At 41.1% G+C, this 21,747-nt stretch overlaps 1 protein-coding gene across 6 annotated transcripts in view; it reads left to right on the plus strand.

Annotated features, from left to right (window-relative positions):
• HTT (huntingtin) overlaps positions 1-21,747 on the plus strand; it is a 209,688-nt gene that overhangs the window by 88,717 nt on the left and 99,224 nt on the right. For all 6 annotated transcript variants that reach the window (XM_075930825.2, XM_075930827.2, XM_075930826.2 and 3 more), the window contains 11 exons: positions 2,605-2,807; positions 6,123-6,249; positions 6,959-7,086; positions 9,633-9,743; positions 11,074-11,151; positions 12,873-13,096; positions 15,649-15,727; positions 15,880-16,041; positions 19,317-19,372; positions 19,617-19,765; positions 21,480-21,616. In XM_075930825.2, the coding sequence (XP_075786940.2) occupies positions 2,605-2,807; positions 6,123-6,249; positions 6,959-7,086; positions 9,633-9,743; positions 11,074-11,151; positions 12,873-13,096; positions 15,649-15,727; positions 15,880-16,041; positions 19,317-19,372; positions 19,617-19,765; positions 21,480-21,616 (1,454 nt within the window). The remainder of the gene's footprint in view (positions 1-2,604; positions 2,808-6,122; positions 6,250-6,958; positions 7,087-9,632; positions 9,744-11,073; positions 11,152-12,872; positions 13,097-15,648; positions 15,728-15,879; positions 16,042-19,316; positions 19,373-19,616; positions 19,766-21,479; positions 21,617-21,747) is intronic.

Genomic DNA, 21,747 nt, shown 5'->3' on the forward strand with positions numbered 1-21,747 from the left:
GTAATTTTAGGGCTGGAACAGTCTCATAAAGCCCAGATTTCCACTTGGTCTGTTCTTATTGGTCCTTTGATCTTTCTATTTTTAAATAACCGTAAGAGAAGGGATCTGTGTGTAGAATGGCCTATATAGGATATGTCGGTAGCAGAACATAACTTGAGAAATAGCTCAGTTATAACTGTTTACATTTCTTTAGGCTCAGATGTCTTCCCTAAAACAACTTGGACTTTGATACTTGACTACTGTTGCATACTTTGTGCACGTAACGATATTGTCTATATAGTCATAAGACATAATGTGTGGGTATTTATATTTACAATTAAAATGAAATTTTAATTAAAGTGGTATAGAGAAAGTGTGTCTAAGCATATTAGTGATAAAGTGTTTTAAGTAAGATTTTATTTTTCCTTGCTTTGTATTCACTGCTCATATAGAGAATATAATTGACTAAAGATGTAACTTTAAAATAGTTTCTGCTAACATTTTTCAAATCCAAGTTGTGATGTGTTCCCCTGGCATACCACATCAACTGGCATCCCGCTGAGGCCCTGATCCACCAACCTGCGCTCCCTTTTACACTATATTGCTGTGATAAGCTGACAAGCCTTCTAGGCTTTAGTCTGCACTTTCACCAGCATACATACAAGTAGGAGCGTACCCAGCTGCAGTATGTGCAGAGGGTTCTATAACCAACACTTGCATGGGTAGGCTTTTGCTAGGGTACCTCTCAGTTCCTAAAGCCTGTAATCCCTCTGCAGTTTAAACTCAAAATTATACTGCTTTGCACTGCACAGGAAACTGTACAGCATAAGCTCATAAAATTTGCTGCCTCCTTCAGTATGAAGGGGAAACACAACAGCTTTATCCTCCCTGGGTTATGATTCCCACATGCTGGTTTTAGATAAAGCAAAAACAAGTATTAAATATAAAAGATAGATTGTAAGTGATTATAAGGGGTAGTAAACAGATCAAAGCAGATTAGTTAGCAAATAAATGAATAAAAATGCAAGCTAAACTTAATATTTTAAATAGATTGGGCACAAACAGCAGATCCTCACTCTGAGTTTGGATGAGCAAATTCCAGCCTGCAGGTGGGATCTGGTCCACAGGGTTAGTTCCTGGTGGACCCCCACCTCTGTATTTATCTGTGCCTTTGCAGGTATCAAGCGAGCTATCAGGGATGCATGGATATCTCTTGGGGATGATCTAGATCAGGGGTGGGCAATAATTTTTGACTGGAGGCCACTTCAGAAATGTTTGAAGTGGCCCCAGGCCACCCTGGAAGGGGCGGGGCCTGAGATGGAAGGGGCAGGACACTTCTGTGTTTCCCCACCCGCTGACCCTGATTGGTCTGGGTATTGAGGAGTGGGTAAAGTCTCCCCCGCCCCCCGAGAGAACTGCCAATAGCTGGTGGTTCCGTCTAGGTACTAGGGTTGCCAGGTAGTCTGGTATTTTCGCCTCCTGTCTGGTTTAAAAAAAAAAAAAAAAATTCAGAGAATACTGGACACCTGAGAAGTTGTCTGGTATTTTCTGAATTTTTCCGCAGCCAGGAGGCAAAAATGCTTGGCACCTTGCAACCCTACAAACACTCAGCTCCTGGCCCCCCCCCCCCCCAAGCCGCCCCTAACACCCCCAGTCTTCTGACCCCAGCCCCCATGCTTATCTGGTTCCCCAAGGCTGCCGGCACAAAATAGCTGCTGGCCAAAAGACCTAGGGGAAGCAATGAATCCCCTGGGTCTTAGTGCTCAACCGATCTCCGGTTCCTATCTTTGCACTCACTTTGAAATGGGACATGCTGTTTTAATGCTGTTTTATTTTAATTTGTTTTTTGGCTTAAGTCCTTAGAGTCTTTTATGTATGTATGTATTTATTTTCTCAACAACTTTGGTCTCTCCTCCCCCCCCCCCTTCTTTTTTTCTCCCTTCAACAGAATTTTTTCCTGGTGTGGTGGGGTTTTTTTTGCGGGGGGGGGGGGGGTGTTCGGTATTTTTGTTTCAACCATCTGGCAACCCTACTAGGTACCCGTCCCGCTGGCAGAGGGAGGAGACTTCCCATGCTCCCCCCTGCTGCCCCTCAGGTCAATCAGGGCCTGGGGATGGGGAACACATGAAGTCTCTGGCTCCCTTCCCCTGCCCTACAAGGGAGTGCTGCACATAAAGTCAACTGCCAACTGAGCAGCAGCTGGTAGTTGACTTCAAGTGCTGAGCCCCTTACAGTGCAGGAGGAGACTTCACTCACGCTCCCCCTACCCCCAAGGCCTCAATCCCCAGCTGTTCCATTCACAGACCAAAAATCCCTTTAGCCTGAATCTAGCACATTCTCCAGCACACTCTCTAGTTCAGTCTTTGAGTTTTCTTGAATAGGTAGTGAAGAGCCAAGATGATGTCAATCCCCTGCTTTATATAGCTTTTGCATATGGCAGGAGCCCTTTGTCAATGGAAAAATACTGACATCCCAATGACATCTCACACAATTTATCTTGCAAAAATATATCATAACATGATTATAATAGTTTAACTTGTTATGATTATTATAATCCTAATAATATCACTGTGAAGTATAGAGTGCAATGTGACACCAGTTTTAAGTAATGGGTTATTATTTCAGCAAGTGCGCCCAAATCCTTGAAAAACCCCTGGACTACTGAAGATGATGTGAATCCAGGTGCTGCTAAACAGGAGGAGCCATGGCCAGCTTTGGCTGACCGAACTCTTGTTACTTTGGTAGAACAACTCTTCTCTCACTTACTGAAGACAATTAATATATGTGCTCATGTAGTGGATGATGTTGCTCCTGGCTCAGCAATAAAGGTATGAATTTTATTACATTAAATTACTCCAAAATGCTTGTGATTTATAGCTGCTGTTGACCTGTGCACTCGGAGAAGATTTAGGCATCCAAAATATTTTATTTGGTGGAGAGTTCAGTGAAAACATGGCATTATGGACTTCTGTGAGGGTTAACAACGTGAATAACTAGCCAGCATCCTCAATGTGTTGTGCGCTGCTGTGTCTTCACTCCTATTTTTAGCATCTCATGCTCTCTGTCTTCCATGTGCTGGGTGGATATGCCCTATGAGTGCAATGTTACCGTTCTGGTTCTAAGCAGGGTTTATTGATCCCTCTGTCTCATTTAGCCATTACCATATTATTTGAATGCTTCCAAGAATATATAAATAACAGTCTTCCTTTCTTCAAATAGTTTGAGTAAACAGTTTTTAAAATATTTGTATTTGCTTATTGAGAGAATTGATTGAGAATATCAAGTCAAAAAAAATGTTTTGCATTTAGTTTCGAAAATATTGAAGTACCTGGTCATTCCTACCTCTGGGGAAGCAAGTTGATTTTCTGTCTACTGCGTGAGCCTCCACCTTGCTGGTGGACAGCTTAATTTCTCTTGTAGAATTTAGCTCTCATGGAGCTAGGTTGTGGTCATGGGAGGAGAGATGATGTCTGAAGTCACCAACACTAATTCTGTGGAAGACTTTGAACATTAGAGCAGAGACCTTGACCTATATTCTGTATTATAGGGGAGCCTATAAAGAGGTCAAAGCACTGGGTTATGCCCTCATGATAAACTGGTGCCAAGTACTACTTTCGGTGTGGTTGGCTGGCTTGTTATATAGCCCCAAACACATTTTAAATGGAGAGAGAGGGGCTGTTTTTAGTATTTATACAATGGAAGGTTTGTTTTATAGAATGTAGTTTGAAAGGTTTTTTAAACGAGGCTAAATTTTGAGACTAAACATAATGGCCATTCAGACCATTTTTGTTAAAATCTGGGGAGGGAGAGTTGCCTGCTATAACTATAGTACAGTAAAACCTGGGTTATCCAGCATGCCCGGGGATTAGGGTGTGCCAGTATCCTAAAAATTGTGGTTATCTAAGTAGGGAGGAGGGGGTGTGGGAGCTGTGTGGGGGCCGGGATGTGGCCTGCTGGGGGGGTCCAGGATGCAGCCTGGCGAGGGAGGTGGAAGCCAGGGGGCAGAGATGGATGAGGCGGCCTGCTGGGGGGGGAGAGGAAGAGGGCGGGATGCTTGCTGCTTGCTTCCGGCTGCCATTTGTCCCTCCCCCAGGTACATGCTGCACGCTCATCTAAGGAGCGGCCCGGCACTTAAAGTGCCAGTTTCCCTTTTTGTTTTGTTTTGCTTTTCCCAGCATCAGAATTTTGCTGGTTTCTACAGTTTTCTGGATGCTTAAGTTCTGAATAGCGCAGGTTTTAATGTAGTATGTTTTTGGTGTTCTTTTACCTTACTGGAACCTTAAGAAATTTAGTAGTAAAACCCTTGATCTTTGTAGTTCTTATGCTAAAGTTGAACGTTAAAATACTCTTGTATTCTCCTCTCCATTCCAATACAATTGCATCCTGGCCTCCTGTCATGATGCCTCGGCTGGTCACAGCTAAGAATACCAGATTCAGGACAAACTATTGAGAAATGGGACAGACACGCTTCAAAGTCGTGGTGGTTCTTGTACAAGATATACCAAGCCAGTAGCAAAAGTAAACTTGTGTTTCACCACAGTGATTTAAGAAGTCAGAAATGCAGTTTCCTTAGGTTTCTAGTAATTATTTCACCTCCTAGACAGTAAACCATATGATGAGTGGTTATTTAAAGCAAATCTAATAAAAAAAAAAGTGTTCTAATCCCACCAGATGAGTCTCCTACCCAGGTAAATATGTAACTTAGATCTTACCAATAATCATGCTGTTGCCAATCCTTTAGTATCTAATACAGTTAACTGGCTAAATGAAATATTTAATTGGTTATCTGTTCATCCACTATTTTACTTTTCCCCCCTAGTACAGTAAACTTCCGAAGATCCGGCACCTTTAGGACCCACGGGGTGCCGGATTATCAGATATGACGGATTATCAGAAGGGGGGTCTGGAGTGGGGTGGGAGGGGATGCCACCCTAGACCCCTCATAGCCCCCCCCCCCCATGATAGTCCGGCTCTGCCCCAGGCGTCCCTGATTCAGTTGCTGCTGGTGAGTTTCAGCAGCAGCTGAATTGGGGATGCCTGCAATAGAGCAGCTGGGGTGCTGCCAGGTTGGTCCCGCAGCACCGAGGGGCGGCACTACGGCACCAACCCAGCTGCACTCCAGCTGCTCTTGGGGACGCCTGCTGCCCGGTTGGTCTCGTAGCGCCGCCCCTCGGCACTGCGGGACCAACCCGGCAGGACCCCAGCTGCTCTGCCCCAGGGGTCCTGCCGGGTTGGTCCCGCAGTGCCGAGGGGCGGTGCTACGAGACCAACCCGGCAGCACCCCAGCTGCTCTGCCCCAGGCGTCCAGATTCAGCCTGCTGGGGAAACTGATGCTGCTGGTCAGTTTCAGCAGTGGCTGAATCCCGACACGTGGGGCAAAGCAGCTGGGGTGCTGCAGGGTTGGTCTCGTAGCGCCGCCCCTCGGTACTGCGGGACCAACCCGGCAGCACCCCAGCTGCTCTGCCCCAGGGGTCCCCAAGTCAGCTGCTGCTGAAACAGATCAGCGGCTGATTCCAGGAAGCCCCGGGCAGAGCTTCTCTGCCCGGGGCTTCCTGGAATCAGCGGCTGATCTGTTTCAGCAGCGGCTGAATCGGGGACCCCTGGGGCAGAGCAGGTGGGGTCCTTCCAGGTTGGTCCCGCAGCGCTGTCCTTTGGCGCTACGGGACCAACCCGGCAGCACTCCAGCTGCTCTGCCCCAGGCGTCCCCAAGAGCGGCTGGGGTGCTGCCGGGTTGGTCCCGCAGCCCTGAGGGGCAGTGCTACGAGACCAACCCGGCAGCACCCCAGCTGCTCTGCTCCCGGCTTCCCCGATTCAGCTGCTGGTCAGTTTCAGCAGCAGCTGAATGGGGGAAGCCTGTCCGGCTGCCCCAGCACTTCTGGGTTCCCGATGGTGCTGGACCATCAGGAGTCCCGGAGCATTGGATGCCGGACTAATGGAGTTTTACTGTAGTAACAATACTCTACATGATCATATTTTAATTATACAACATCATATCTCTGAACTAATAAGATTAGGTGCAACCATTGTTGAAAAAGGCAGGAGTCATTAAATGTGTATATCCCTGTAAATATAGTCTCTATTTAGACGAGGGGGAAAGTGCTGATGAGTTAAATACCACACTATTTCAAATGTTTTTACTTTAGGCAGCATTACCTTCTCTCTCAAACCCACCTTCTCTAAGTCCAATTCGTCGGAAAGGAAAAGAAAGAGAACCTGTGGAACAAACATCTGTACCAATGAGCCCTAAAAAGGGAAGTGAAATTAATCCAGGTAAGGAGGTTGTGTGTACAAGGAGTATTGTGAAGAAATACTGGTTTGCATAATTCACTTTACTGTGAAATTCTAGCATTAATTCTGAGGAAGACTGCATACAGTCAGAAGAAAGTAAAAATATTTTCAGTGCTTAAATCTTGAGTGGCAAATCTTTTTCGTAAAGAACTCGTTAACTCTTTGGGAGCAGTATGGATTTGTGCCTCTCATTGTTATAATTGTGCTTTGAATCTCATAAACTGTTGATTAAAAATAAAAATTAGTTTATATATTTGCTCTGAAAATGGAAGCTCTTTTCCTGTTCAGAGAATAGAGTGACTGATCCTGAAAAGCAAAACTCTAAACATTGAAAGTAAGAGCTTGCAGGTTTCTCTGTATCTATTGCAGAAATGGGCAGGAGTAAAAGGAGCAAAGTTTATTCTCCTTTTTGGAAGTTCTCCATAACTATTTTAGTGAGTCCTGTGTCAGTTAATTGACTTACTTTGTAGCTGATTGGCATCAGATATATTGTGGTGGTGTTCTGTAAATTCTGGTCCTTTGAGTCATCCTCTGAGCTTAAATCACAGTTCTTATTCTAATCATTCAAATATATATGTTGGTTCATTTTACAGTGCATTTAAAAGTGATTCATTATATTCCATAGAGTTCATCCATATTTAATTTAATGTGTTCATTGATTTGTTCAGGATTATTTTTCTGTTTTAATAAGCTGCTAGGCAAACTGATACTTCAGGTCCTGCTCCAACAAGCAAATCATCATTACTGGGCAGTTTCTATCATCTTCCATCGTATCTCAAGTTATATGATGTCTTGAAAGCTACCCATGCGAACTATAAGGTACAGTACCATTTCCTTTAGATGAAATGAGAACTCTTTTCTGATAGTGTTACACTATCCAGTGTTGTAAGTTTCATATTCTTTACATGTTTGTTATTTGAGCGCTTGTTGAATATATTGTAAAGAGATGTAAGTGAGTAGTCGACTACTTGCATTCCCCTTTCCCCCTGCTGCCTCTTTAGGGGAGGAAGGGTAGGGGAGACTGGCATGAAGTAGCCAGGAGCTGGAGCAGCAGCCCCTGTCTAAGGGAGATTGTGGGGGATCCCAGATCGCGCTGGATCCGAGACATTTAAAATGCAGAACTGCAACAGTCTCAGACCCAGTGCGAGCTGGGACAGTGAGCACCTTCCCTTGTTGACTAATCATGTAGTTGATAGAAATTGCATCGACTACATGATTAGCCAATTACTCGCCTCTTAACATACTTAATATGTCACACTAGAAGGTTTACCTGGTGTTGCTGTGTCTCTAAAATACATAGTAGATAAAATATTCATTCCAATGTTGGGCATTTCTCGTATATACTGAAATTCATATTCTTTTGGCCAACAATATCCTTTGAGGCCATATCTGCACCTTCAATGTCTTCATCCCTCCAACCTGAAGACATAAAGGATGGGCCAACCCCCAGCCATCCCTTAATTCTTTCTTATTGACTCTGGCTAGGAGTTGGAACTTGCAGTGTCTATACTACTTGTTCACGGTACAGCCTGTTGAATGGGCTGTACATTGATGGGTGTGTAGCAATTAGTCATTAAATTATATTAATCATTTTTGATAGTTTCTTTTCCTCTTTTGAGGAGATGAAAATTTTTCCTTTATCTGTAGGACTTTCCTGGTATCAAGTCCATCCATTATGATTTAAATTCAGAGTTGCCTTGTATACAAAGTGGTAGTGAGTCCTCTAATGGGCACAGTTGGTGCTTAGTCTGGCTTGGTAAGGGGCACATACTATGCACTATTATAAATTGTTTTCAAAGAACTCAAAATGCAAAAATCCCACCTGAAGTAGCTTCTGCTGGAGATGTTGATGCATGCATCAGATCCTTAAATGGCTAGGGCGGAAAATCCTTAGCAATTGTCCTCACTTTTTCCATCAGTTCTTGTGTTCAGATCAGAAATGGGAACCTCTTAAAAATTCATCCTCCTCTAGTACTACAACCTCTGGGGAAGAGAACAGAGCCCCCAAAGGAGAGAGTTCTAGGTCTCCTTCACCAAGTCCTACTCCTAGAAGCCAGAAATTCTCCCAAATTGCCTTTGAGAAGGGTGGTTCAATACCCAAAAGTAGTCCCTCTGGCACTGCCTAAGTCACCAGACACTGTTCCAGGACTGGCCTCTTTGGTACCTTGGAAATTTTAGGTATTGACACCTTGTAGTGATGTTAACTACTACTTTGGTTCTGATGTCCTCCATTTGTGCATCTCCAGTACTAGCACACCCCATGCCGAAACTCTGCGCAGAGTTAGGGAGTAAAGGATTTCTGTGGCACTGGATTCTACGCTATGATCTGTAGTAAAAGTACAGTTACCAGTTCTGAGTGTATTAGCAATACCAATCAGGACGTGGTTGGAGGGCTTGTCTCTACAGCGAGTTAGGGCGTATCTAAACTACGCGGAACAGTCAAAAGAGGATATGCAAATTCAGCAGGAATTTGCATGTCTTCTTCCGATTGCACTTTTGAAAGCAGAGCTTTCCTAGCATTTCATTTTTTGAGGTTTATGTAGCTTTTCGATAAAGGGGAGGGGTTCACCAAAAGCTCTGCTTTCAAAAGTGCAATCGGAAGAAGAGATGCAAATTCTTGAGGAATTTGCGTATCCTCTTTTGACCATTCCGTGAAGTCTAGATGAGCCCTTAGTGAGCAGCAAACTGGGGCGTAAATCTGCAGTGATCCAATGTGCTGCTCAGTAACTTTCTGTATAGATACTTTTGCTTTGCACTAAAAATGTCAATAAGTCAAAGTTTGTCACAGTGTGGAACTTCTAGTGTACAGCAGCAGCATCTCACACAAGCCCACTGCAGTGCTGTAGGTTAATATTGAAGCTTGCTGCTTACTAACTTGCTATATGTACAAGTCATGAGTGTGTTTCCGTTATTCCATCTGGTACTTCTCTCCCTTTGTAAGCGGAGTACTCCTCCTCTGCTGACTCAGATAATAGCAGAGAGGTGTCATCAGTTCATTCTATGAGGTCAAGATTTGTACACCTCAGAGCAAGTTGAGGGCTCACTTTTATTACCCCAGACATAGAGCTCTGAGAAATACTCCCTGGTATCTGTCCCCATGTGTCTCTGCATCAAGTACCTATCAGCACCTAAGGGTTTATTGGGCACCATGGGAATTACATCAGGCCTAAAGACCAGTTCTGCAACCCAGTTCACAAGTGAGCCCTACAGTCAAACTACAGCTCTTTCAGCAACACAATCCGGCCTGATAAGGACTTGGAACAGACCTCCAACTTTCCTAGCACCCATTTTTTTCATCTCTACTTTCCACCTCACTGTCTAATAACTTTGCTGGGTTAATGCCTTTACTCCTCTATTTTGATAAGGTTACACTGGATCTTCAGAACAACAATGAAAAATTTGGAGGTTTCCTGCGATCAGCTCTGGATGTCCTCTCTCAAATTTTGGAACTTGCAACTCTTCAAGACATTGGAAAGGTGTGTTTATTTAATATAATGTGAAATTAGCTATATTTGACATTAATTGGTGCTTGATAAGGCTGACAGGTATTGGGGTCAATGACAAAATGTTGGGTTGCACAGTAAGTGAACTTCATGGGTGTTGTTTCTTTATTTCATATGACATTTGAAAAGTAATTGTGGCTGGGGTTAGTTCTGTGATTTGTACCTCATCACAGTAACAACTTGGTGATTCTTTCATTTTCCATTTGTGGAGGAAATGTCTACATTTCACTAAATTAAAAGTGTATATGTGAGTGTGGGGGTCCTGTCCCGCCCCCCTTCTTTCTTCCTTGTCTTCTCTTCCCTTTTTGCTCGCTAGCTGCTGAATGGCCGCTGCCTCTAAAGTTTATTTCACTGGGCTGCGGTGTGGGGGTCTGGGCCCACCCTCACTCCCAGACCCCAGTCCAGGGCCCTAAGGACAGAGTCTCCTGGACCTGTCCCACCGGAGGGGGTATGTCCCCTTAACCCACCGGTGCGCCGGCTCCGTGCCCTGCCCTGGGCTGCTTCCACCTCGCCTCCTTCGCGCCTCTCCTACAACTGTCTTCTCCGTTTCCTTCTCCCCTCCCTCTCTCTCTTCTCCTGCCCCTCTCCCCCCTTCCTGGCACTTCCCTCGGGGCTTTTATCCCCCTCCCCCTTCCCTTCCCCCTGGGCTTCTGACGTCACTTCCGCCCCTGCCGTCACTTCCGGCCGCCATTACCCTGCGGCCGTGCGCCCTGCGTTGCTCAGCAACGGTTGCTGGCCCGCCGCTCAGCTGACGCGCGGCAGCACTACACAGCCCGCACGTGAGCAACTCCCATTGTGTTGCCCCCACTAGCGAGAAGGCAATCGCGGGGTCAATACAGGGTGGGCCTGTTTCGGTGGGGTAGGCGGGCCTCACCGCGTCACAGTGAGTTTACTGTGTAAAGAGAATTTATGAAAAACTGAATAATTTTGCATAATTAAAGTTAATACAGGTGATGTTGCTTACCAAGAAAGCTGGAGACCTTTTGAATCTTACTTTCATTATAGCCATATAATTATTCTATATTTATATTAACTGAAGAAAATCAGCAGGGTTGGTCTTTTTCCCCCAAGTTTGATATTTTCGGTTCTTAATTTAACTGGGCTGTTAAACTTGACCATATTTGACATGACATATAACAAGTTTGTATGAAAGTGTAGATTTAAGTTGTAATTTCCTGGTTTCTTTCTGGTACATATTTGTTTTTTGAGCCTGCAGTTTTTCATTTTTTGCTGTCTGAGAATTATGCAATAGTAGCTTCTGTTTCATTTAAATTGATTAAATTACTTTTAAACTTATGTTTAGTGTGTTGAAGAGATATTGGGATATCTGAAATCCTGTTTTAACAGAGAACCAATGATGGCAACAGTTTGTGTACAACAGGTAAGGAAGTAACTTTTGTTTGAATTTTGGGAGTGATAGTGTGGCACTGAGGATTCCTTTTGTTACGCCATTTTTAAATCACTAGTGTCACTTGTCCTAGAACCTCTTGTACCATCTGAATAGTTTCTCTTGACATGCTTACCTACATTGTTAAGTGTCAGGAAACAAATTATTCCAGTTATCTGGATGCAGAGTACATTTGAGAGTAGGAAGCATGATTTAAAGCAGGGGTGCGCAACCTTTTAGCGGCCGTGACCCATGGCGGTCGGCAAAGTTGTCGACAAAAAACTCCCCCCAAAACCGCTGGTGTCTCCCAGCTGGACTTCCATCTAGCCGTATCTAAGCGGCACTGAGCAGCCAGGAACAGACAGTGACATTCCTCCAGTAAGCCATCCACGGCCCCCGTGGGGCTTGCAACTGACCATACCTGGGAGCAATGCCATGTGGTCAGCAGCGGGCAGGAACATGCCACGACCCCCTGGGAAGGCATCGACCCATGGGTTGCGCACCACTGGTTTAAAGGACTGATAGGGAGTTGAGAGATCTGGGTACTATTTTTTACTTTTTCACAGATTTCTTGTGTGACCTTTGCAATCAGTCATAGGACCATTTCTTGCCCTTCTCCCTCCAAAGAAGCTGAGCACTTCTGGAAATCAGGTTTTTAATTTTTCTCTCCTTCAGTTTCCTCATCTACAGGATGATGATGCTCTACTTACAGTGAGATGGAGGCTAAATTCACTGATATTTGTAAATTATTTGGTTCTTGCATTAAAGGTTCAATAGAACAACGCTATTTTTGTAAAATACTTTTTATGGGTTTTTTTTATCCTTCAGTATAAAAAGGTTGAGGTTTATCTAGCACCTACATTTGGCTCTAATTTAAAAAAATACAGATGTAAACTTGCAGTAAAATAGTTAACTTTTATCAAATACTCAATTAGAGAATTAATACGTTTTGGAGTCCCACGCAAACTCCCAAATATGCCCACTCTGGATTGGATCAAAAGGGATTGTCTCTGGTGTTCTAGTATGACCTAGCAGGTAAGCACAAGTCAGCTATACATACTATCTGCCACAAGGAAAACTCTAGTTATGATACAGGTTATATATTAGTTTATAGGAACTAATGACAGGATTGAAAGATGTTTACTGGTGCAAAACACAATTTTTGTATAAAACTATAGACAAGTAGCTTTCATCAGAATCAAATTCAATACAAGTGATTAAGTTTCTTCTTTATTTTGCCTATTGAATGTTTGACTTGGTGTCAACAGCAAATAAATAATCTTGTTCAGGATAAACAAGCCATAAAACTCCATTCATATTTAAATACAAGTTTATTAAAAGCTATTTTAAAAACATAGGAACAAACATAGAAAAAAAGTTTTCATAAAATGTCTTACCAAACTGATTATACATATAAATGTCTGGGTTGGAGTTGCAGAGTTGAGTGCCTTGTGTTGGTACCTTGTAATCTAGCCAGAGTAAGGTGCAGTATCTTACTGCACTGGCGTAGAAGCAAGGATAAGAGTGAGTCTGTCTTAGTCTGTCACAGTTCAGTCTCTCCTCTTTTGCTGAATGGAGAAAGTAAGCTGCACCAACCCCTTTTCCATGGTGCACTGGCAATATAAAACTTTCTCTGTTACTGAAAGAATGCTTGTTGGGAGGGTGGGGGATTAAAGTTTCAGAAATGTTCATTTTTTTTTCACATTTTTCTTTAGATGCTGAAAACTTTATTCGGAACAAACTTGGCTTCTCAATATGATGGCTTATCTTCAAACCCCAGCAAATCTCAAGGCAAAGTCCAGCGTTTAGGCTCTTCTAATTTGAGGCCTGGTCTTTATCATTACTGCTTCATGGCCCCTTATACACACTTTACACAGGCACTTGCTGACGCGAGTCTAAGGAACATGGTACAGGCAGAGCAGGAACATGATGCTTCAGGGTAACTGTTTTGTTTTTCCTTCTGTGTGTGGCATGCAGACTTTCATAAAACTTATCGAAACACTCTAGCTGCAGACAGTCAATCATAAAATCTTTGTAAGTCCTGAACAGGACTGTTGTAAAGTTTATTGATGTCTTTTACATATTGAAATTACAATATACTGTCAATAGCAGGAACTTTTCTTATATATTCTTTTGAAATACCATAATGTATCTTATATTTACTAATTTGAACTTTGGTACAACACTGTATTCTGGATAGAACAAAACTTCTTCACAAAGCAAAGTGGTAAATGTACATAAGAACGGTTGTACTGGGTCAGACCAAAGGTCCATCTAGCCCAGTAGCCTGTCTGCCGATAGTGGCCAGCACCAGGTGCCTCAGAGAAGGTGGACCTAAGACAGTGGTCAAGCGATTTGTCTCCTGCCATCCTTTTCCAGCCTCTGATGAACAGAGGCCAGGGACACCATTTGTATCCTCTGGCTAATAGCCTTTTATGGACCTAACCTCCCATGAAATTATCTAGCTTCTCTTTAAACTCTGTTATAGTCCTAGCCATCACAGCCTCCTCTGGCAAGGAGTTCCACAGGTTGAGTACATGCTGTGTGAAGAACTTTCTTTTATTAGTTTTAAACCTGCTACCCATTAATTTCATTTGGTGTCCTCTAGTTCTTCTATTATGGGAACTAATAATTTTTCTTTATCCACCCTCTCCACACCACTCATGTTTTTATATAACTCTATAATATCTCCCCCTCAGTCTCCTCTTTTCTAAACTGAAAAGTCCCAGTCACTTTAACCTCTCTTCATATGGGACCCGTTCCAAACCTCTAATCATTTTAGTTGCCCTTTTCTGAACCCTTTCCAAGGCCAAAATATCTTTTTTTGAGGTGAGGAGACCACATCTGTACACAGTATTCAAGATGTGGGCACACCATAGTTTTATATAGGGGCAGTAAGATATTCTTTCTTATTTTCTATCCCTTTCTTAATAATTCCTAGCATCCTATTTGCCTTTTTGACCGCCGCTGCACACTGTGTGGAAGTTTTCAGAGAACTATCCACGATAACTCCAAGGTCTCTTTCCTGATTTGTCATTGCCAAATTAGCCCCCATCATACTGTACGTATAGTTGTGGTTATTTTTCCCGATGTGCATTACTTTACACTCATCTACGTTAAATTTCATTCGCCATTTTGTTGCCCAATCACTCAGTTTGGTGAGATCTTGTTGGAGTCCCTCACAGTCTGCTTCTGTCTTGACTATCCTAAACAGTTTGGTATCATCCTCAAACTTTACCACCTCACTGCTTACCCCTTTCTCCAGATCATATATGAATAAGTTGAAAAGGATTGGTACCAGGACTGACCCTTAGGGGACACCACTAGTTACCCCTCTCCATTCTGAAAATTTACCATTTATTCCTAGCCTTTGTTTCCTGTCTTTTAACCAGTTCTCAATCCAAGAAAGGACCTTCCCTCTTATCCCATGACCATGTAATTTACACAAGAGCCTTTGCTGAGGGACCTTGTCAAAGGCTTTCTGAAAATCGAAGTATACTTTATCTACTGGATCCCCCATGTCTGCATGTTTGTTAACCCCTTCAAAGAACTCTAATAGATTAGTAAGACATGATTTCCCTTTACAGAAATCATGTTGACTTTTGTCCAACAAATTATGTTCTTCTACATGCCTCACAATTTTATTCTTTACTATTGTTTTGACTAATTTGCCTGGTACTGTCAAGCAGAAATACAGCCTTTGCATATATCTTAATTTGGTAGGGATTCAAAAGTGTTACCATGTACATGGTTAATTGATGAATTTGGGCTCATTGATTAACCTTCACAGTTACAGGCAGGCTCTTGGTACACAAAGGGAACTGGCTCTGCACACAATGGTTCCCGGGGAGCCACCTTCCCCACTCTCCTCCCCGCACGCCCTCTGTATCAGAGGCAGCAAACAAGTGGGAGCCTGTTCATGAAGTGAGCCAGCTTAAAATTGGTTCTCTACGTTCACCAGCTCCCAGGGAGCCCACTCTCCCTGCTGCGTGTCACTGCTGAAATTTTTCAGTTGTTACATGTTAATTAACCACATGTTAACATCTCTAATATTTAGAAGAAATTGTTAAGGTTACATATTTGCTATTTAATAATAAATATTAACTTTAAACCAACTGTATTAATATCATTTTTTGCTAATTGACATTCATGTTGAGTCTTAATAGAGGCAAATAAATGGAGACAGAATTCTCCTTTCAAGTCTGCAGCTAGTCAGGCTACAAATATATTAGTAGAATAACACAGGAAAGTTTGCATTGCTTCTACCCTTGATGTACAGTAAATGTTCCATAGATAAGTGAGTTTGTACACTCTAATTATCTGTTTGTTAAAATACTTAAAGTGAATTTTTAATTTTCTCTTAGCTAACTAAAATACTTGAAACAATCAAGCCCTATTACAAAGCTAATGCTAGTAAATAAAATAGTAGGGAGTGTGCATGTAAGAATTTTCTCAAATGTATCCCTTAGTTGTATTTTTTTATTTTGATAGATGGTTTGATGTTCTGCAGAAAGTTTCTACGCAACTGAAAACTAGCCTTACAAGTGCAACAAAACATCGTGCTGACAAGGTATTTAAAATATGTACTTAAACAGTAAAATGAAAGAAGGGGTAAAATTTACCTTTTATCCACATGAAGTTATATTTTAACAGTTCATTTTTGAACAGGAATCTTTCACAGGCAATATGTGGCTTTAAACTGTTTCTTTTTCTTTTTCACAGAATGCTATTCACAATCACATTCGCTTGTTTGAACCCCTTGTTATAAAAGCTTTAAAGCAATATACAACAACAACATCGGTACAACTACAGAGACAGGTTTTAGATCTACTAGCACAGTTGGTTCAGCTACGTGTTAACTACTGTCTTCTAGATTCTGACCAGGTTAGTCAAACTGTCTACTCTTTTTGGACAGTTCATAATAGATTAGACCATTTTAGTTCTTATAGGGACACTTTCAAGCTAAAATCTTACTGTAAAAATAATGACCTTCCTTGGCCTACTAATAGCACCATAGATGAGAACTATGATTTAAAATTGAAATTACAGAAATTATATTTCTCTCTACAGGAATATGAAGATCATTATTTATCTCTACAGGTTGAACCTCTCTAGTCTGGCATCCTGGTGCCCTGATCAGTGCCAAACCAGACAATTTTTGGAACCACAGAGGTTCTATATTGTCTAGCAGCATTATCAACACTTCCACTGCTTACTGGGCTCTTAGAAGACATTTAGGGGTAAATTAGAACTAAATAACAGCACAGAACACATTGTCAGGACTGGTGTCTGTAAACAAACTTTATGGGAGCACAGGAAACTTGATCACATCCATGGTAAGTGGACATCCAGTAACTAAAATCATGCAAACCACTGATGTTACCAGATGTGTGCTGGACTAGAGAGGTTCAACCTGTAGTTCGGTTAATCTTTTTCCCTTTTGATTATCATGCACTCTAGCATATGGGTAAATGTTTAAATCTGCAGAACTATTAATTTAATAATCATTTCTAAATTATCAACTTCCGTTTGGAAATATAACAGCCTATCACACTGCTAAATAATTTTATTATAGTTAAGATTTTTAAGCAGGAATGTTATAATTACAACTAGGAAAATATGGTTTGTGGTTAGAATCATTTGGATTACTACTTAATCACAAAAGACAAAGATCTTAATCTATATACCTGATATGTAACAACATGAGAACAGATTAAATTTTAGGTTTTCTGGCTGGATGCCATTTGTAAATATTATCAACTAGAAAATTTTCTCCTAAGCATACTTAATGGGGATCTGTGTGTCTGAATTTCCAAATTTTATACCCACTAGCAATCATTTAATCACCATGTAACTTATACATTGAATAACCAAGAATCCTCTGGAAACAAAATTACTCTGGATTCTCATTGGTGCAAATGTGTAGAATTTGCACATTTTGGTGTAGTAAGGATATTATCCGTTTTTCTGTGAGTGATTGCTGATATCCATTCCACAGTAGTTGTAAGCACACACAACATGTGCCAGTGCTGAAAGTGTTTTCCTCAGCACTACACCTATGGGAGTTGCTCTGGTGACCCCTGAAGGGGTGCCCACATGGCATGGTATAAAGGGCGCTGCACGCTCTCTCCGGTGATGGTGCAAAGGAGCTGCTGTGCTTTGGACAGTTTTTACTTTTTCTGTGAATAAACCTTTGCTTGGTGTATATATAGCTTATTCAATAGTTCCTGAGGAGAAGCCGTGTAATTCTATAATTTTAAGAATGAGTAGTCCTGTGGCACATTAGAAACTTACCCACGAAAGCTCATAAATGTATATATTTTTGTAAAACCCACTTCATCAGATGAATTGGAGTGGAAATAATAAAAAAACAAAATATATGTATAACAGCGGAGCTACCTGTCCAATGTAGGACCTGTGTTAATGAGGCTGAGTGGACTAGATGTGTCCCATTCGTAGCTTTTGATGTGAAAATGCACGTTAGAGGCAGGAGAAATTGGCTTTCTAATGCGTCAACCAGTTAATGTCTTTATTCAAGCTGAGGATAACAGTGTCAAATTTGTAAATTAATTACTGTTTAGCAGTGTCTCTGTAATTGGGTAGTGAAATTCCTTTGTAGAAGGATGACTACTTTTAAATCCATGATTGAGTGTCCATGTATGTTAAAATGTTGCCCAGCTCTGCTCTAGGCGAATATACAGGCTGGGGACTGGATCCAGCCTGCCCAATACTTTGATTGGGCCCATGGATTGCCTCTGGTTACTTTCTATTTGTATCCTGCTGCCCATGCCACTGAATTTCCAGGTGGTGGTTCGGGCATCAGGATACTATTTAAATGGCTCTTGGTAGGGAACCCTACACAGACAGAAGGGCATACAGGACTGCTGGGGATCATCACATACTTGGATTCAGAACTAGTGGAGAAGGCAGATTGGGGCATAGGATCAGGAGCTAATAGCATGACAGCACCCAATCAGGGGCTGACTGAGAAGGGGGATGCAAGGCCACATGGGGATGGGAGCAGATGTGCCTGACTAAGTAAAAAAGAGAGTAGGGGGTCAGTCAGGCTCTGCATAGGGGAAACTCCCCAACTCGCTAACAATCCTCTCCTCCCCAAAAAACTGTTCTATATTTCTCCCATCCACAGTCACGACCCTCCAGGTTCACTCCCAGCTTTCTTCTTTCTCCCTCAGTTCCTTTGTTATCTCTAACTTTTCCAAGCATCTGCACTGCTTCTGAAGGGTGCGGGCAATATGTTTTTGTATTTTAAATTAATTACTCAGTTCTGTATGTATTTGCCTAGTAAGGAATCTGTCAAAAAAAAAAAAAAAAACCCAAATCTTTTTTGCCTGTATTATTACAAACATACTTGCTAACAACGAATAGTCCTGGGGCACCTTAGACACTGACACACCCACTCAACATCATGAGCTTTCGTGGGAAAAACCCACTTTGTCAGATGAGATGAGCTTAAGACATCTCATCTAACAAAGTGGGTTTTGCCCACGAAAGCTTATAATAAAATAAAATAAAATAGTTACTCTACTTGTTTTTAAAGTTACAGACTAACACGGCTACCCCTCTGATACTTGCTAATAGGTATTTTGAAATTAATTACCAAAATAATGGAAGCTGTCATGGTCATATTGTGTTATTGTGACAAAATATGCAGAATTTTGCAGAGTGGTGGGTTTTTTGTTTTTGTTTTTTTGATTTTTTTTTTTTTTTTTTTTTGGTACAGAATTCCCATCAGTAAAATGTATATATCTTTTGATGCATAAGTACAAAGAAAGCAGGGTTAAATTTGAAGTGTCAGTATTCAATCTTCATTTTCTAATTTAAGTTCATTAATTCTCTACCATAACACTTCATAAAGGCTGTATTTTTGTATGAAATATGTCATCTAAAATGTGATGCAATTTTAAGTTTTTACATTTACGTTTACAACACACTCAAAATTTCTTCTAAGCATTCATGTCGTGCCATTTTCTTCTAAGCATTCATGAAAGTCTTCAGAATATCTTCTAGCAAACTGTGGGAATCAGTACTTTTAAAGTTTCATCTGCAAGTTTAGTTTTAGATGAGAAATTAATATTGACAGTGTTACGCCACTCTGAATGTGTACCATTCTTAACACATACTTTTTATCCTTTGTGTAGGTGTTTATTGGATTTGTGCTAAAGCAGTTTGAATACATTGAAGTGGGACAGTTCAGGTATAATCAGACATACAAAAATCTCCTTTCCTTCTGTAGTAGGATTATGGAAAATAATCACACAGGCCAGTTGAAGAATTTACATTAATATCTTTTTTGAATTGTACTATTTATTGTTTCATGAAAAATATGTTCGTGAATTTTTCATAAAGCATAGGCTGATTATTTTTTACTGAATAGATCGGACCTGTATATGTTTAATAAATGTAAGTTAGTGTGTATTGACATTTTTGTTTTGTTCCAGGGAATCCGAGGCAATTATCCCCAATATTTTTTTCTTCCTGGTATTATTGTCTTATGAACGATATCACTCCAAACAGATCATTGGAATTCCTAAGATTATTCAGCTGTGTGATGGCATCATGGCCAGTGGAAGGAAAGCTGTTACACATGGTAACTTGAAAACCAAAACAGTAAAAGTACTAACTATTTGCAATATACTAAAAAAGAATATAAAGTATCATGCTAGGGAATGCTGGGCTCATGCTGGTCAGCCCGGAAAACCTTTATATGGTTTTCTTGTGGCATTCTTTAAAATTACATTTTGTTTACATATTAAACCTTATTCAAAGGTATGAACTTACTCCTTCTGGCAGAAAATATTGTTTATCCCATTTATACTCCTCTTGCAATTATGCATATTTGGCTATTTTTGTTCAGAGTAATTAGGAAATTTGAGTAGAAGACAAGCTCTAAAGTATTGTCTGAGCTGTTTAGGTAAGGTCGTGTAGTCGGCAAGAATAAGTCTCAAGTCCGACACTGGGTTCTCAAAGTACAAAACATGCCACACAGGTATGTCATACACAAGTAGTTTATTTCCTGACAGCTAAGAGCTGTGCCCCATAAATGGAAGAACTGTATAACAGAAGCGGCATAATCTTACATCACTTCCTGCAAGCCTGGGACTCCGGGTAGGCTGCAGACGAAGTGGGAGGTTGTCTCAGCTTCTGAGGCGACGGTACCCAAAGCCCATCGGTGAAGTCCGATTTGCTAGGCTCTCAGGCAGCCTTAAATACACTTTTCCTGCCTTGTTTGGCAGTTTGGACATTTCCAGGGCTTACTCATTACATGCTGATGTAGGGCTTAGCTGTTAGTTATCAATCTGGTTCTGATCTGGATCTTCTTGTCCTTTGGCCCTGTTTACATGATCAGTGCGTTAGGGTAAACAGAATTGTTTGTGTTCTTGCCCTTTGCCTTTATCTCATTCTTGTTCTTGCTATATTGGCGACAATGCTTATCTTAAGTGGTGTATGTTCCCAAGGACTTGCTTCTGGCTCATCAGATATAGGGAAAAGGGAAAGGGGATAAAGAATGCAGGCCTCAACTCCCCTAAACTATCACGTACAAAGTTCTTCTGCATTTAACCACTACAGTTTGTTTATAGTCTTTCCGGTTCTCCTTAAAGATTTCTGTCCCTTGCTTTCTCATAAAATATTCTAGTTAAAAATGAGTGTGATAAATTGATTGTCATTTTATAGTTGTAATTGCTAGTTTGTTACAAGAATATTGCCTGATAGACTCTTGACAAGGCAATATAATCCTTTTCTGTATGCACATGCGCAAAACCATACTCAGATTTTGCTTTAAATGTCTGATTTTTAATTTGGAAATCTTCCAAAATGTTGTGTTTTTGAAAAATCAGAAAAAAATTCTTGTAAGTTATATTTGTGAAAAAATATCTGCTTGTAGTGAGGGTCTTCTATTTTTAAAAATAAAATAAAATAATGGAAATGGTGGCCAAACAATATTTAATAGCAACAAAATTATATTATGGAGGGCTTGTTACTTATTTGTATCATAGGTGAACACAGCTGTCTCTTTTGTTTAGCTTCCTTTTGGAAAAAGAATATTGAAAGCCTTTTCTTATTCCAGAGCTGTTGATGCAAGAGATGTATCTGTCAATTACTGTGACTTATACTTAGCTTTAATAAGGATGAAAGAACAAGAGAGATGTGGGAATGACTTAAGTTTTCTACAAGTATTCATAGAAACATTACAATTTAAGTGCTAATTTTAAGTAGTAAAACAGCTGGGAGTTGGAACCTTTCTGTACTATTCAAAAATAACTTGCATTTAATATTGAAATATGAAATATCTTGATTTTTAGCTATACCAGCTCTGCAGCCCATTGTCCATGATCTCTTTGTATTACGAGGAACGAATAAAGCTGATGCTGGAAAAGAACTGGAAACACAAAAAGAAGTGGTGGTATCAATGCTATTAAGACTTATCCAGTATCACCAGGTAAGATAAGTGGACCAATTAGTAATTCTTTATATGTTCTATTGTGAATTATTGATTAGACTGGCCACACTTAAAGCATTTCAGATGACATTCATCCTAATTAGTTAGACAAATCCTGATTAATCAGACTT

Source organism: Pelodiscus sinensis, chromosome 4 (genome assembly GCF_052426305.1).
Source record: "Pelodiscus sinensis isolate ZL-2025 chromosome 4, ASM5242630v1, whole genome shotgun sequence".
In the NCBI taxonomy this organism is placed as follows: Eukaryota; Metazoa; Chordata; order Testudines; family Trionychidae; genus Pelodiscus; species Pelodiscus sinensis.